At 38.0% G+C, this 16383-nt stretch overlaps 4 protein-coding genes across 5 annotated transcripts; all 4 read left to right on the top strand.

The window, feature by feature from the left end:
• The first annotated feature begins 1831 nt into the window (after positions 1-1831).
• Positions 1832-3103, top strand: pinta (prolonged depolarization afterpotential (PDA) is not apparent). Its single transcript, XM_088044882.1, has 2 exons — positions 1832-1931; positions 1984-3103. The coding sequence occupies exon 2, from the start codon at positions 2064-2066 to the stop codon at positions 2910-2912; it is 849 nt and encodes a 282-aa protein (XP_087901008.1). The 5' UTR covers positions 1832-1931; positions 1984-2063; the 3' UTR covers positions 2913-3103.
• A 274-nt stretch (positions 3104-3377) lies between these two features.
• Positions 3378-8621, top strand: melt (ventricular zone expressed PH domain-containing protein melted). The gene is made up of 13 exons (XM_088044880.1): positions 3378-3850; positions 3901-4149; positions 4198-4372; positions 4774-4937; positions 4983-5192; positions 5239-5402; positions 5449-5657; positions 5707-5930; positions 5981-6185; positions 6239-6609; positions 6666-6960; positions 7012-7133; positions 7183-8621. Exons 1-13 carry the CDS (start codon positions 3713-3715, stop codon positions 7435-7437), a joined length of 2781 nt encoding a protein of 926 aa, XP_087901006.1. The 5' UTR covers positions 3378-3712; the 3' UTR covers positions 7438-8621.
• A 313-nt stretch (positions 8622-8934) lies between these two features.
• Positions 8935-11152, top strand: ChLD3 (Chitin and LDLR binding deacetylase 3). Its single transcript, XM_088044881.1, has 5 exons — positions 8935-9070; positions 9497-9718; positions 9764-10214; positions 10261-10780; positions 10824-11152. Exons 1-5 carry the CDS (start codon positions 9010-9012, stop codon positions 11109-11111), a joined length of 1542 nt encoding a protein of 513 aa, XP_087901007.1. The 5' UTR covers positions 8935-9009; the 3' UTR covers positions 11112-11152.
• A 69-nt stretch (positions 11153-11221) lies between these two features.
• Hip1 (Huntingtin interacting protein 1) lies at positions 11222-16272 on the top strand. 2 transcript variants are annotated; one of them, XM_088046517.1, is made up of 13 exons: positions 11411-11501; positions 12645-12749; positions 12821-13084; positions 13137-13294; positions 13340-13676; positions 13726-13955; positions 14001-14179; positions 14228-14517; positions 14575-15034; positions 15124-15515; positions 15565-15665; positions 15729-15958; positions 16007-16272. In XM_088046517.1, exons 2-13 carry the CDS (start codon positions 12711-12713, stop codon positions 16165-16167), a joined length of 2841 nt encoding a protein of 946 aa, XP_087902643.1. In that variant the 5' UTR covers positions 11411-11501; positions 12645-12710; the 3' UTR covers positions 16168-16272. The 2 variants fall into 2 exon arrangements, with proteins under 2 accessions (XP_087902642.1, XP_087902643.1); XM_088046516.1 differs by lacking the exon at positions 12645-12749 and having other exon boundaries at positions 11222-11501.
• Positions 16273-16383: the final 111 nt, after the last annotated feature.

The raw sequence follows: 16383 nt of genomic DNA, 5'->3' as shown, positions 1-16383 counted from the left end.
TAGAACGAAAAACTTCCGACATCCTGCAGTAAAATTTGTAATTCTGGTAATTTTAGAGCTGCAGCTACGACATTTGGGGAAGTTTCTATTTTTGAGTCGTGTATTAACTATACCAAATTTCAAAATCATAAAGCGAAAAACTTAAACTTTAGAAATTTTTAATTAATGACACTTTTATGTGCATTAGCCTTGGCTATCTTGATAGGCATTAGCTAAGAAATCGATCCAATAAACAACAATTTTGGACATCCGGCGAATAAATGATAAGTTACGTTCGAATTGGTTGCTCGGGTGCGTTTTTTATTATAAAAACTTCTTTGATAAAGAGAATGCCAGCCAATCGCATGAATTCTTTTTTTGGTTTTAATCCGATTTCAATCATATTCTTCATTTTGTTATGAAGAATGGGTGGATCTTTAAATATAAATTTCTAAAATGTCTTTTTTGCTCTAGAAATTTGTGATTTGGCAAGATTAATAAGCATGTTAAAAGTAGTAACCATAGCAAATTTCGTTATTGTAGAATTAAAGTAACAGAATTTCTGAAATGTCAACAAAACTTTGGTCTGGAAGGCCTTACACATCTTTTCATGTTGGCAGCTCTGCTACCTTGTAGAGCAGAAGACAGATTTAAAAAAAATATATATTTTTAAGTTTCTGTCGCGCGAGGCTGTTTGGCAATTTATCCCAGACCCGTTTACACTGGCAACAAGGAGACCTTATAATTCTTTAGTTTAGTATCCTGGGCAACATGGCTAGATCCAAACGTATTCGAATTTTGGCTACTATAGTAGGATTAAATTTTATTTCAAAAAAATTTAATCATGTTAGGTTTGTGAGTGGAGGATTCATAAATGGTAACTACACTAGGAACATCACTGTCCGACAAAAACTCACGCGAAATTTCGCGCCAGTCTATTCCCGCTTTTACATGGTAGTGATTTAATGCAGAATTTCACGCACATTCTAAATTCGTGCTAAAACTCCACGTTCGATCAAAAATAAATGAATTATGATCGATAAAGTTTCGAATTGTTGGTTTTTATTATCGAAATTTTTAATGCTCAATATGTCCGAAACAACAACGTATTATAAAAAAATACAGTATTTGCCATTGTTTTTCTCGCACTTTTTTTGCTTACAATCCAAATGTTTAAAATTCGATTTTAATTTCGACGATGAAAAATTTTGATTTTTTTTGCCGCCACTCGCAAACTATGTATTTGACCTACCAATCTGAAATTCATACAGGTGACCTCAAGTTTTTCTTTCTATTAATACATAACTGAAAGGTATTAAACGTCAAAAACGTCGAAACACCAAAAAAGATCCTAAGAAATTTTCCTAAAAAAAAAACTGAAAATCTATTTCGGTCAATGTCTAATTTATTTCTAAAGCGATCTCACGTTATTGGAACCCATTGAATGCAGAATTTACAAGGAATCCAAAATGGTGAGTAAACCGAGTTATGGCTGAGCAAAATTTGCAAAGTCCGCAAATATCGGTGGCTCCATATCTCGAATACTACGTCAAATAGAGAGCTGTGGTTTTTCTTGAATTCGCTTTGAATTCACTCTTATATTTTCCTCCAACTCTCGCTTACTTTTGGAGCAAACTTAAGTTGAATGGCCCATATACCTACTACTAAACTTGAAAAAGAACGAAAGAAATGGGCTGAAGCCGTGAAAAAGGCCACTAAAACTGTTGCAAGTATGAATATGTATAAAAATAATGTAGGTAGGTACATAATATGTACACATGTATCAATAAAAATTGTAATTTTTGCTCATGATAATGAATAATACAGCCTACAACATATCAGCATGCCCACACAATTTTAGTTGCGATTTAAAGAGTCCGAAATGACCTCACAAGTAGATATAGAACTCCAACAGATCCGTCATATTACCAAGTCCTAGAAAATTTAAAAAGGTGCGTCTCAAAGTCTACTCCTATCATCAAATTTAATCATCATAATAATTAGATATAGTAGTGGGGTGAAGTGCATTACAATTAAACCAAACAGAGCAGTCAACTAATTGTGCGTGTGCGGTACCGGTGAAAATGTCAAAACCATACGAATTCAACCTCGATGTCGCCGCTCGCAAATTCTCAACAGAAAACCTAAACGAAACCGACGAAAGTCGGGCCGAAGCTTTAGAAGACCTGCAAAAATGGGCTTCCGAAAACCCCCAACTTCACATTAAAACCGACACGAAATCCCTCGTTGCATTTTTGCGGGGATGCAAGTTCGACTTGGATCGAACCAAGAAGAAACTCACAGATTATTACACGATGCGTCGAGACGTCCCAGAATGGTATACAAATCGAAAACCGGATCATCCCCAGATTGCTGAATTAGTAAAATTGGGTGTTTTTGTCCCGCTAAGAAAACATCTAGATAATCAGCTGGTTGTGATAATCAGAACTGCGGCGCATAATCCGAACGTTTACAAACAAGACGACGTGTTTAAAGCGGGAAATATGGTTTTAGATGTTGCAACGAAAGACGACGAATTCGCGCAGATTTATGGGATTATCGCCATTTTTGATATGACAGGGGTGGGTATAGCACATGCAAAGCAATTGACGCCGAGTATTATTAAAAAGGCAGTGCGGTCCTGGCAGAATTATCATTGTAGACCGAAGAGACTGGATTTTATAAACGCCCCTGTATATATCAATGTTGTTTTAAGTATTTTTAAGGGATTCATGAGTGAGAAGTTGAAGAGTCGAATTCAGGTGCATTATAAAGGTACGGAGTCTGTACAGAAGATCGTGCCGAAGGAAATTCTACCGAAAGAGTATGGAGGAGACGGCGACCCTTTGGACGAGATTGCAAAGTATTGGCACGAAAAACTGTTGGAGAATTCCGAGTGGTTCCAGCATGATGAGCAGTTTAAAGCCGAGTAGCAAAAATTTTAAATCTACTCCATGATTCTTAGCTTAGTTTGTGGAGAGGCAACAGGGCTGCCACCCACCTCAGATTCCAAAGCCACCTAAAACATTTTGAAACATTAGTATTATAAGGTACTAAACTTGTACTTCCGGTACAACATAAATTGTTATTTTTGATAATTTATAATAAAATATTTATGACTTAAGTGACAATTTAGATTGCCAAGCCGTTTATTGCCAATTTTGAGCAGTATTTATATTCGTATGTCAATAAAACAATAAAAATAAGACGATTCTTGTGATGTTTGAAACCCGCGCCACAAAAACGTTACGTCACTGTTGATTTACCAATAAGGACGATTATCGCAAATCACGTTCTAATTTTTTAATGGTTTTGTGTTCCTGCTTACCTCGATTTGCCCCCAAAAAGCTTTTCTTTAAAACTTTTCTTACCATTTCCAAAATTATGGTCCATGGTGGTATTGGGGCTGGTCAATTTCCATGAAACCTCATTTCGGGCATGCGCCTTGTAACATCCAAAACCACCTGTGAAAATAAAAACCTGTTGAACTTTACAGTTGTTTCGCTAAGAAGTCAATGAACTATGCAGAAATATGTGCTTGTATAGTCTTGATCCGAGACGTGTTATTAAAAGAAGCGAAATGTAACAGTGTGCATACAATTAAACAAAAATGAACTAAAGTCATGTTATCTGTGTAGAAATCGGATTTCTCATTTCTGGCTCCATCATTAACTATGTAAAGTGATTAGATAGGTGATAGTACATCTGGCAGATAGTTCACGCTGTTTCAAAGATGAGTGCTGTTGAAGAGAAAGTGAACAGAAAAATGCATGAACTCTTCATGCAAGTGTTGAAAAACAGGGACCTCTCAAGGGCCGGCGATTTATTTTCAGTTCCAGATGCTATCATCGTCAACGACTTGACCGACGTTGTAAGTGCCTCTCTTACCAAAACTTTAACGATTCTAACTACTTGTTTCAGCTGAAAGAAATCACAGTCATTATATCTCTTCCTGACTATGTCAACAACAACAATGACCAAAGTGTGGTTGAAATCTGCGTGACAAGAGTCACTTCTTGTATTCGCGAAACTGGCAGTGTTGAACAGCACTGCGATGCTCTTGTGGCACTTTTAGAGTCTTGTCTACATCATAATCTTCAGTTGACATCCAGAGATGAAGATCCACCACATGCAAAAATATCTAGTGATATCATTTCTTGTATTTTCTTGGTATGTTGTCTCTTCAATGTGAGGTTGAGTGTACATGCATTTTTTTAGAATTACAGTAAAAAGTCTGTGATGCAACGTGCCTTACCTGTAGCTGTTAAATTCTTGCATAAAGGGAACAAGGAATTATCAAGGAATATGGCGTCATATTTGTCACTTGCCGCCATAGAGTATGCATCTTTACTAACGCCACATGTACAGCCAATCATGGATTCCATCATCTCAGGTATTTTTAAATTGACAGGCAGAGTTACCAACAGTATTTCAAGTTTCAAAGTCTTCCATTCACTCACTTTTCACATTTCATTCACTTTGGACCAAAATTGGGGACAGAATAACAGAATTATTCTTAAATTGACGGCGAGTTCAAAATCATGCACACCAACTTAACAAAAATAATTCCATCATATTCCTAGGTATTATAATAAAGAACTTTTTTAAACTTGATAATAAGAATGTCGAAAAAACGCGACTTTTATTCATTGGTATCACCTCTTACTACAAAAAATTGCATGTAGTCAAGTAAAAGTAACGTCTAAAATGAACCTTAGAATCTGAAATCTGTTGGTAACGGTGCTAAATTTCAAAGTCTCTCCTTTGCCCAGAGTAAATATATTTTCCTCGTAGGCAATTATCCGCTTTGTAGAGTCTTACCAAACATCTACGAAGTCTCTCCAGAACCATTCCAAGGCCACGCAATGGCGTTGGTGTCGCTTCTTTCACACTGCGACAACCAGGAGAAGCTAGCGCTTTTACATCTATTTTCGCTAATCGCCAAAGACAACCCTTCGGTAATTGTCCACCGTCCATTTTTTTCTCTTATGGTAAATTTGTAGTTGCTGGAAGCGAGCGTCCCTCAACTTTGCGAGTACTTAAACAGCGCAGTAACCGCCTCTCCAACTTTACAAATCTTCTTACACATGGCAGAGAAGAAACCGACACTGTTAGTAGACCACATCAATGCCATGAAACAATCGGCTCAACGTCACCCCCAGACTGTCTGTTTGGCAGCACAGATTATTGGCGCGGTGGGAAAGTTAAGCAAAGTAATGTCTTCAATGTGAACGACACTTTCTAAGAGTTAGATTCTAGGATCAAGCTCAGGATGCTTTGAATTTCGTTTTGGAATATCTACCGAAAGCTGACAGAGGCTCGCAGAGTACGTTGCTGAGAGAAGCGACACTGCTTTGTAGCTCTTATCCTGTTCTTTTCACTGATAAGGTGTTAGCAGGAGTGAGACAGAGGCATCACACGAGGTACATTTCAATCATTTTTGAATCATTATTTTACTTGAAATTGTAGTAGTAACCAAATTAGTTACAACAGTAACGCACAGAACCACGTGACTTCTGGCGGTGTTACTATTGTTAAAGTTGGCGGCGCACAAGGAGGACCTCAACAGGGGGGATACACGCGGCGGGTTAAGTTGGGCGACTCTAGAAGCACCGGAAGGTTGCACACCGCGCAGACCACCAGCACCCATCGGAGTATGACGAAGTTGAACATTCCTGGTAAGAATAAGAAAGGACAAATCAAAGTAAACTTCTTTTGCTGTTTAAGGTGGTTCCATCGGAGGTCTGCACAAAAGCATGACGCGTCTGAGCTCCTCGCAACAAATCAACGCAATTTCACAAAATTCCAACAACATTACCGTCACCAACACAAACAAATTCAACAGCAAAGTTTCGAGTGGAGGCGTTACAGTGACCACGATTTCACCTCCTCGGATTCAACGACCCCTAAGTCAAGGTCCCTTGACGCTTAGTACAAATCAAAACAATCAAGTAAAGTCAAGAAGGATTCGATTTACTTAAAGTAAAATGACTTGTTCAAGGTTACGATCACACCTCTGCAGATCACATCACAAAACCCGAATACAGTTACAGTCAACTCCAATTATACGGGACCAATTTCTAGTGGACAAGTCTCTATTTTAAACGGAGCCAATGGAGGAGTCACACAAACCATTTCAGTAGGATCAAACAACCCTCTGGAGTCTTCCAATTTGCAGTTGACTCCTCTTACTGCGCTAGGGAGTGGTAAGTAAAGTAACTCCGCATGGACTCGTTACCACGTACTTGTTCTATTTCAGGTAACATCAACAACGCGGTTACTATAACGTCCAGACGAGCCAACAACACGAGTGTTACTTTACTTAATTCTAACCAGAACTCGTTATCCAATCAGAGGATGAGTGTGTTCGAACCGTACCCAATGAGAGATACAATTCAACACTTTTGCGAGAAGCACTTGGATAAGATCAAAGCGTACATGGACAAAGTGTCCATCAGAATTCCATCACCGGCGAAGTGTACTATTGAAGAGAAAAGACAGAAGAAGTCCGCGAAGTTACACTTTGCTTGTCAAGGCGGAGGACAACACTGTTTGTACAACAAAACTTATTTTACCATGAGAACACGCAATCCCAGGATTTGGATACATCTCATGTTTATTTCGTTGCAGGTCAGCCGACTTTGGCTAATCAATTGATCGATTTTTAACGCACTGTTGTCTTTAAGGCTCGTCACCAACACGCTTTGAGTTCCCGAGACACTCAAGTTGCCAGCTTAAAACACTGTTGGGACATGCTAAAATGCGAAAACAAGACTTTTCTTACCGTAGTAACAAGTGCCTTTCCATGCCCGAAGGACCAAGACGCCCTAATAAATGAACTGCGACATGCTGGGTACTTTGATGTTTTTCAAATCTGTCCTCGTAACGTTGGGGGCTCAGTAGACCAACTCGACGGGGGGTCGTTCAAATGGGGATGTTTCCTGTGTGCTCACCCCGAAAGAGCCGTCGGCTTCTTAAGAGGTAAGTACTCAAACATGAATAAAATATTGAATTAATTCGAAACTTGTGAAGGAGACGCCCAACCGGTGATCGAGGGACAACTCAAAGAGAAAAAAGGCCGTTGGAGGCTCTTCCGCCGGTGGAGAACACGATACTTCACTTTGTCTGGCGCGCATTTATCTTGCAAGGGATCGGTAAGTTTAATAACAATGCTTTTGATAGGCAAAACATGTTTGTTTAAAGAGCGGCGGAGAGTCCATCGACGTCAACCAAATTCGCTCGGTCAAAGTATCCCGGGGCGCCCGGAACATCCCGAAAGCTTTTGAGATCTTCACCGGAAATCAGACTCTGATCTTAAAGCCCAAAGACGGAAAAAACGCCGAAGAGTGGGTCCAGTGTTTGAGCATCGTCGTCGCGCACTCACACGCCAAAGAGTTGCCAGGAAAAAGTAACTCTTTACCTGCAAGAGGAATTACTTCTAGTCGAACTGTTGTATAGTATTTATTGTATACATCATTGTACCATGTGGTCGTAAAGTCGCTCCTCGCTGTCTTCAAACCTGGGCACTATAAGGGCTTTGCAATTTTCGAGAAATTTTAAATATAAAATATGAAGATAAAGATTTAGCAGTCAATTGTACCTGATGTAGAGAGAGATGAGAATGACTTTATGACCACACGGTACGTATATAAATCATATAGTTTTTCTTCTAGAAACAAAGTTGGTGCTAACCATCATGAGCTAATTTAGTCTTTTTTACAGCTCAGATGTGTTGAATTAGATATATTGAAAAAAAAAGTACTGTATTGGCTCTCGTTATTTTTATAAAGTTTAACGCTCTGTGATAAAAAGCATCATTTCATGACTGAGTTTCACAAATTAATGCTGATCAGTACTTTTTAAAAGAATTTAAAAGCAAAACAAACAACCAAAGCCTTGATATTTAAAAAATACTGATAGCACCGTAAGTTTCATGGTTACCAACAAAATATTAGAATTAATTGTTGGACCAGTCCACATGTTCACTCAGTGATGCAGTAATAAATAACACTGAGTTTGATCTCACAGTTCACATGTAAAAGACGCGCACTGAACTGGACTTGAATTTAGAAGATTGAGAGATATTATATTATTCATGAGATATTGTACTTAAGTTTTATATGAATATTTTAATAGTTCTAACCCAATACTGCATCTTAAAAACGACACAAATTAATAATAATAATAATAATAATAATAATAATAATGTTTAAGTTGATAGAGAGTCCTTGGAGTTTAGAAAAACGTTGGTAAGCCTGACAATGAAATAGCTTGCCAGTTCGTCAGTATTTTTAACATCGAATGACGAGCATATTCAATTATAGTTTGTGCCGTTTTTGAAACGCAGTGCATTTTGTTGTTTTTTTATTATTTTTTTAATTTATGGCGTAAGCATTATTAATCCTGCCAATAGTTTTATAATTACACTGTAGAGGGTCGTTTATATCCACTGGGCGGCAACATTACCACAAATGTAACTAAAGATAAAATATTATATTTTATGTTAACCGCTCAATTTGCTCATATTGTACATTCCATTTTTAAAAACGAACTGAATCTACACGTTAATTAAAATCAACGATGTTGTAAAAAGTTATTATTGTTTTATTATTTGATAATATACAGTTACTTTTTATGCAAAATTCTTTTTATTTTCCTCCATTTTTATTCTATTCGGCCATATTGGGTCGCGTGGACGCAGTGCTTCTAGTTTTTATTTTTGCAATTTTGACTTTCGATAAAGAAATGTTTACGAAACGAGCGTTAATAAACCGTTAAAGAACTAGAGTTGTATTATTATTTTAATGATAGGTTTTTGTTGATTTCGGCGGTAAATTTGAACTGTTGCATAAGCGCTTTGATTATAGTTTGAAAGTGCATCATACAAAGTGAAATTAATACAAAAACACACGTTATACTGGCACATTTCCCCACACACATGTCGTCGTGTTGTCGTGTTATTACCATAATGCTGAGAAAGTCGCGAAGACTCGGAGGGAAGACACGTGGTCTTAAGTTCGCAGTGCAGTGATGGCCCAAGTGACCACAGGCTACGTTTTTACCACGTTTGTACTTTTGCTTATTCACATTGGTATGTAGTTAAATTTGCCGCTAATTGCCGGCTATTGAAATATCATAATTTCCAAATTTGAAGGTGCTTTCTTTGTACTCTTTGTGGGTTTGTAGAGCAATCATTCGGGTCAATTAGTTTTGTTTTGCGTGATAATTCAAAGAGAGTCATGCAATGCCAAGGATGAATTTCACCGACCAAGCCCATTTGTTGTCTTTGGTATTCTATTGAAGCAATAAAAGGAAATGCATACATTTCATGAAAGTGAATGTTGTATTAAAAGAGATTTTTCCCAGCGCTCTCGCGGATGATTGACGATTAATTTGTGATTTACATATTTTTTAGATTGCTCTTTAATTAAAGCATCATGTTTGGATTTTGTTGGTATTTTAGTAACCAATACCGGAAGTTGCGCGTTTTGCTTCCTTAAAAAACGTCTTTTTACAGTTGCCACAAACGCGCAAATTAAATGCCTAGAAAACGGCCGTTTTTACCGAGACCCGGACCGCCCCCCCCAAAAAGTCTGGACTTCCTCCGAATGTTCCAAATACTTCCTCTGTCTAGAAGGCGAAGTCTTCGATTTTAAATGTTCTCCGGGACTCCTCTTCGACATACAAAGACAAATCTGCGACTTCAAACAACGCGTCGATAACTGCGACATCACTTCAGGTAACACACGCATCCTCACTTCCATGCTCTAATTTTTTACCATAGAGACCATAACTCCGTTGAACTCGTGCCAAAAAACCGAAAGGTCGTGCCAAGATGGTTCCTGTATTCCGCATCACTACTTCTGTGATGGTTCGGTGGACTGCTTCGATGGAAGTGATGAAATGTTTTGTAACTCAAAGGATGATCCTAATGCTGCTCTTCCGTGTAATCAATCTACTTGCGTCTTACCCAACTGTTTTTGTTCGCTTCATGGTACACAAATCCCAGGGGATTTGGTTCTCGCTCAAACTCCACAGATGATCATTCTTACGTTTGATGGGGCTATAAATGCGGATAATTGGGATTTTTACGATAAGATGGTTTTTGATAACTGGAAAAACCCCAATGGGTGTCCTATCAAGGCTACTTTCTTTGTGAGCCACCAGTTTAACAACTACCACCAGACCCAGAAGCTGTGGAATCGAGGACATGAAATCGCAGTCCACTCTATAACGTATTGTAATAAAATCGCGTTAATTTTTTTTGACTTGGTCTTGTAGTCAACGACGCCCCGAAACCTGGTGGTCTAATAACGCAACCATTGAAGACTGGTTCGACGAAATGGTCGGACAAGCCAACATCCTCCACAAATACTCCAAAGTCCGCTTAAGCGAAATCCGAGGAATTAGAACCCCGTTCCTTCAAGTCGGGTGGAACCGCCAGTTTTTGATGATGAAGGAGTTTGGATTTGAGTACGACAGTTCCATTGTTGCTCCCTTTTCAAATCCTCCGTTGTGGCCTTACACCTTAGACCACAAAATCCCGCATGATTGTACCAGTTTCAGACAAAATTGCCCATCGCGGTCATATCCAGGTGTCTGGGAGATGGTAATCAATCAGCTTGAAACTGATGGTTACTCGTGTGCCATGATCGACTCTTGTCCGGAACTTTCCGGGGATGATATTTACAGGATTCTCATCAACAATTTCAATCGGCATTACACCACAAATCGGGCTCCTTTCGGGCTCTATTTTCATTCTGCTTGGTTTAAAAAGGAAGAGTCTCTTGATGCGTTCCAGGTACGGAATAAGGTTTTATAGGCCCAGACTAATATTTTTTTAGGACTTTATCGCAGAGGTCTCGCAGCTGCAAGACGTGTGGTTTGTAACAAACTCCGAGGCTATAAGTTGGATGAAGAATCCAACACCTGTGAAGGACTTAAACTCGTTTAAACCTTGGAGTTGTAACAAATCTTTTGAACCAAACGAATTAGCTTGTAGTGTTCCCAATGTCTGTAAACTCTATTCCAGGGTTTTCCAGCAAGACAGGTATTTGTATACTTGCTTTCAGTGCCCGAAACGATACCCGTGGGTTAAAAACGAATTCGGGGGCGACAACAGTACAGCCTGAAGGGTGCTATATTTATTTTGTTATCTTTGAAATAAAGATTTACTGTGTTCAAAAGTTTTTAAATTGCGCGCTTAAAAAATACCCCCTCTACGGTGATGACAGATAATTGACAGATGACAATTTCGACCAATTCCGAATTACAATTACATGGAAAGATTCTGTCAGTGAATTCAAGGCGTTAACCGATAAATTTTCTTCAAAAAATTTTTCTTTTTCTTTAGAATGTTCGGTTGTGAATGTATTTGATGTGAAAGTTAACGCAATAAACCACGCTTCAATAAATGCCTGAATTTTTATTACTTTAACATGGCCTCATTGTCTTTGCCTCGAGTTTTACACACTAGGAAGAGCAGTTTAGAGATTGAACGAGAAAATTTCGAAAAATCACAGGTAAGTTTTGAATTTTCACCGTTTTTAGTTTATTTATTGCAAATGTTATTGTAATTATTTACTTCTAACTATAAATGTGGTGCATGGCTCATCTAACATGTTTTGATTTTAGAGTCTTTTACAAATACCGACAGGCTTTTTTTTATTATCATTATCTTTTCGCATTTCCTTTTAAGGCAAAGTTACTTGTTGAAGTGTGCCATAACTCTGAAAGTGCACACTGCATTTGTTTACATGTCATTTTTTGCTGTACTCCATAATTTGCAAGGCGTGTAAATATTTGTGACGACCCTGTAATATTAAATTATTATATTCATCTCATCTAATGCTTGTCAGGGTAATTCCGAGTTTCGGCAACAACTCCATATTCGTGGTAAAAAATATTTCTTCCCTGCCTCAAGTCATAAATAATTTTCTTTCTAAAAAGTGGCGCAAAGAAACCCTCAACAATAACGCAACTGTGCAATGTGCAAGTCAACTTGAAATAGGCCTGTTGCTAGAAATTCCAGTCAACTAATGATTTTTTCAATTTTCTCGTGTTGTCTTGCACAATATTCGGTTTGTAATGAACTAATGAGAATGAGAATTACTTATCTTATCACCTAACTCGCGTTACCTACTTTACACGTAAATTTAGAATTCATTTTTCTGTTTGACCGATTATGTTTGCCAAGTATTTTGTTCCTGACAAGGTAGATAAGATTTCCAGTGATTTTCACTTATTCGAAATTGTTAACAAATGAAGATTATGTATTTTTTAACAATATTATCTGTAAAAGAGATTTAGAAATGTTTACTCATCAAATTACCGTTGAAAAATAATGAAAAATTGCCGTTTTTCCGTAAAAAAGTGAACAATTGAATTACCTAATATTTATCTAGTTGGCTGTTGCTCCCAGAACGTATGTCTGATATCTGTCGTTCACCGACATCTCTCAATTATTTGACGTTTTTGTGTCAAGTTTGGACATACGTTCGCAATGCGTTAGCCGACTAGATAAATCAATCACTCAGTATAATTTTCATTCCGATTAATTAACTAACTGCATGCAAAGTCTTTAATTTTACATTAACACATCAATTGCTTGATCCTAATCTTTTGTAATTTAAGTACTACATAGCTATTTTAACATTTAATTTCAGATTTGCATGGTCTAACTTTAACATTGCATGTTTTTTTGAAGTTGCACGCATATAACAGTTCTTGAAATGGCTAAATCTTACACGGAGCGGGATCTTGAAAAGTATGTAAGTATTAATTACCACGCTCTAGTAAATAAAACAATTAATTCTTGACTATCATAAATTCATTCTTCCAGACCCAAGCATTGACGAAAGCAATTAATAGTCAAGAGACTCCAGTCAAACAGAAACATGTCCGTTCAGCAATTATTGGGACTTTTCACACGCAAGGAGCGACAACATTTTGGGCCATTGCTCTTAGATTACCAGCAATGGATGACAGAATTGTGGCCTGGAAGTTCTGTCATGTCGTTCATAAAATATTAAGAGAAGGGCATCCACTCTGTCTTGTGCATAGTCAGAGGCATATAAAGGATTTGGACGAAATCGGAAAGTTATGGGTAAGTTAAGGACGCAGCTTGAAATATGTTGCCTTACTCTTCTATTGCATAGGTGCACCTGAAAGAGGGTTATGGAAAAATGATCCGATTATATACAAGCTTGCTAATGACCAAACTTAGTTTCCATAGAAAAAATCCGAGATTCCCTGGTCATCTCGGTGTGACTCCAGAAGAGCTTGAATCGATCGGTGGTAACGACGTTAACAACTAGTGAGTGTCATCTACAGTTTAAAACATGACTAATATTGAAAAAAGCTTCCAGATAAGTGTGGAGATGTTTGACTACTTGGACAATATCATCGATTTACAAGAAGCAGTTTTTGGTTCTCTTGATATGGCTCGTGCAAACTCGATGACAAGTGCAGGTCAGTGTCGTCTAGCACCGCTAATTCCATGTATCCAAGACGCTTCGAAATTGTATGATTACTGTGTTAAAATAATGTTTAAACTCCACTTCTCCCTTCCTCCGGATCTCCTCGCGGGACATCGTCAGAGATTTCTTAAACAATTTAAGTTGTTGAAACACTTTTATAATAACACAAGCAACTTGCAATATTTCAAGGATTTAATTGCAATCCCGCCGTTACCCGAAGTAAGAAACAAACAAAACTATTAAAACGAGTTTATAGTGCTTTTTTTAGAATCCTCCAAACTTTCTAATTCAATCGGATCTCCGCATTTATGTAACTCAAGAAGTGGTCGTGCCTCAGGAACCTGAAGAAGAGCATCCAGTTGAAGGAAGTTTGATTGATACGAGCGATGCTGTGGACCTTATGGATAGCCACAGCAGTAACTCGATGTCGCCAGGACCCTCACAACAAGAACTGATCTCTGAGCGCGACTTCCTTCGCAGTCAATACGAAAAACTCAGGTTAGTCGTGGCGATCATTTAGCTGAGTTACAACTAGTTTTTTAGTTCGGATTTCAACTTGATTTTGGCCAAGAACCAGAAGACTTCCGAGAAGTTTCAAAATAAAATCACCAGCCTCGAAACTGAGTTAGCTACGAAAGACAGTGAGCTGGTTCAGGAACGTCAAATTAAAGAAGAATTGATGAACCAAGCGTTTGCAGTTGCTCATTCTCAAGATTCTGAACGTAAGTTGAAAATTGCGGCGTTGGAGTGATCGAATTCTTCATTTTTAGAAAAAGTTAAAGACGAGAAGTTTAACAAGCTTAAAGAAATTTATGTTAAATTACGGAACGATCACATCCAGAAGTTACGCGAGAAAGCAGATGTGGAGAAGAAACTGTCGCAGACAATAAAAACGCTCGAACAAGTCGAGCAGACCAAAGCGAATTTTGAAACGACGATATTGCAGTTGAAAGATCAAGCTAGCAAAGTTGATGAGAGACTGCAACAGTCGGCGATGGAACAAAGTGAAGAGTTGGAAGGATTAAAAAGGGACAAAGAGCTATTCGACATGGAAACACAGGTAAGTTTCTTCTGTTTTTTATATTTCCTATTGTAATCCAATTACGGTTTTTGATAGATCCTTAAGAAAACGCTTGAGGATCTTACTCGAGACAAGGACACTTTGGCAGCAGAAATTACGAATCTTCGCAAAAAGAACAACGAATTACAAACTGAAATTTTGGACGCCACCGCCAAAACCGCAGGTCTCCAGCAAGATATGGAAGAAAGTAAGAAGAATTTCGACATGAGTTTGACAACAATTCTCACCGATGCGATCGAAAGTAACGAGAGTATTCTTAAATGTGCTTTACACGAAGTTGACAACCCTGCCTTAACTGCACTGACGTGCAGTCCTGACTATTTAAGAGACCTGTCTTCCAGTTGTTTGAAAATATTAAATTATGACACTAATCGAATTCTTTCCGAAAATTCCTACATCGTTGTGACCGCTAACGAAATGACTCATCGAATCGCCGTGTTTATACTGCAGGGCAGAGCTACTGGGAACAAGAGTCCCGACATCAACTTCGGCGAAAGTAAGTAATCAACTGTTTAATCAAAGACATGACTTTGATTAGAAATTCCAAGCGCGACTAAAAATGACAATTTTTTCATTTTATTTTAGAAGTGGCCAATGAGTGTAAACTTTTGGGGGAGATAATTTTACAATTGTTAAACAGTTTTAAGCAGCGCCTGGACACGAGCAGCTTAAAACAAGAAGCTATAGTTAAATTAGAAGAAGTCGCGAATTTAACAGATACTATTAACACATCGTTGACCACCAAAGAAAATTTGGCGGACATGCTCGAAGATGAGATGACTCAAATGGATAAGGCGATTGAAGAAGCAGCTAATCGAATGCAGGACATGCTCACGAAGTCTCGTAACGTAGATTCAGGAATCAAATTAGAAGTAAACAGCAAAATATTAGATTCGTGTACGAATTTAATGCAAGCAATTAGGATTTTGGTGAAGAAATCCAAGCTTTTACAGGCCGAAATAGTTGCTCAAGGAAAAGTATGGTCTTTTTGCTTGAAATCACATAATATTAATTGTTTATTCGCAGGGAACTGCAGGTGCTAAAGAGTTTTACAAAAGAAATCACCAATGGACTGATGGTTTTATATCCGCCGCGAAAGCAGTTGCGGTTGCCGCAAAGTTTCTTCTGTAAGTTTTTCATTCCCACATTGAAAATTTTTGAGACGTTAAAAATCGCTCGTTTGATTGTAGAACAGCAGCAGATAAAGTAGTGTCTTCCAACGGAAAATTGGAACAGTTGGTTGTAGCGGCTCAAGAAATCGCAGCCTCGACGGCTCAGTTAGTCGTAGCAAGTAGAGTGAAAGCTGATAGACATAGCAGTAACTTGCAACAGCTGACACAGGCATCTAAGGGAGTAACGCTAGCTACTGGTACTGTGGTCGGCACAGTAAAAGACTGTAGTCAGTTAATTGACGAAACTGGTTGGTACTAATTCTTGTTTGATAGTTATATTAAACTGTTTTTTACAGAGGAACTTGATACGACCAATCTAACTTTGCACCAAGCGAAACGGTTAGAAATGGAATCTCAAGTGCGAGTTTTAGAACTGGAGAAAGAGCTGGAACAAGAGAGGCATAGATTGTTGGCACTTAGAAAACACCATTATAGTTTAGAAGATAATGGGGACTAACTGAAGTACAGGTATGTTGTTTTTAAGCTAATGTTATGTAATTTATTGGATATTGTTAATTTCATTGCCTTAAGAATCCAAAGATAATATTCTTTAATACTAGAACTGTAATTTTATTATACATTTTAAAGTTTAGGATGTAATAAATAATATTGTTTAATATTTTAACCGCCAATTTTATTACCCTGCCAAATATAGCGTTTTCCTCTCGCCTTC

This window comes from Gnatocerus cornutus, chromosome 9 (assembly GCF_029298725.1).
Source record: "Gnatocerus cornutus isolate USDA-ARS CGAHR chromosome 9, icGnaCorn1.1, whole genome shotgun sequence".
NCBI classification, from domain to species: Eukaryota; Metazoa; Arthropoda; class Insecta; order Coleoptera; family Tenebrionidae; genus Gnatocerus; species Gnatocerus cornutus.
This window is presented reverse-complemented; position numbering and strand designations above follow the sequence as displayed.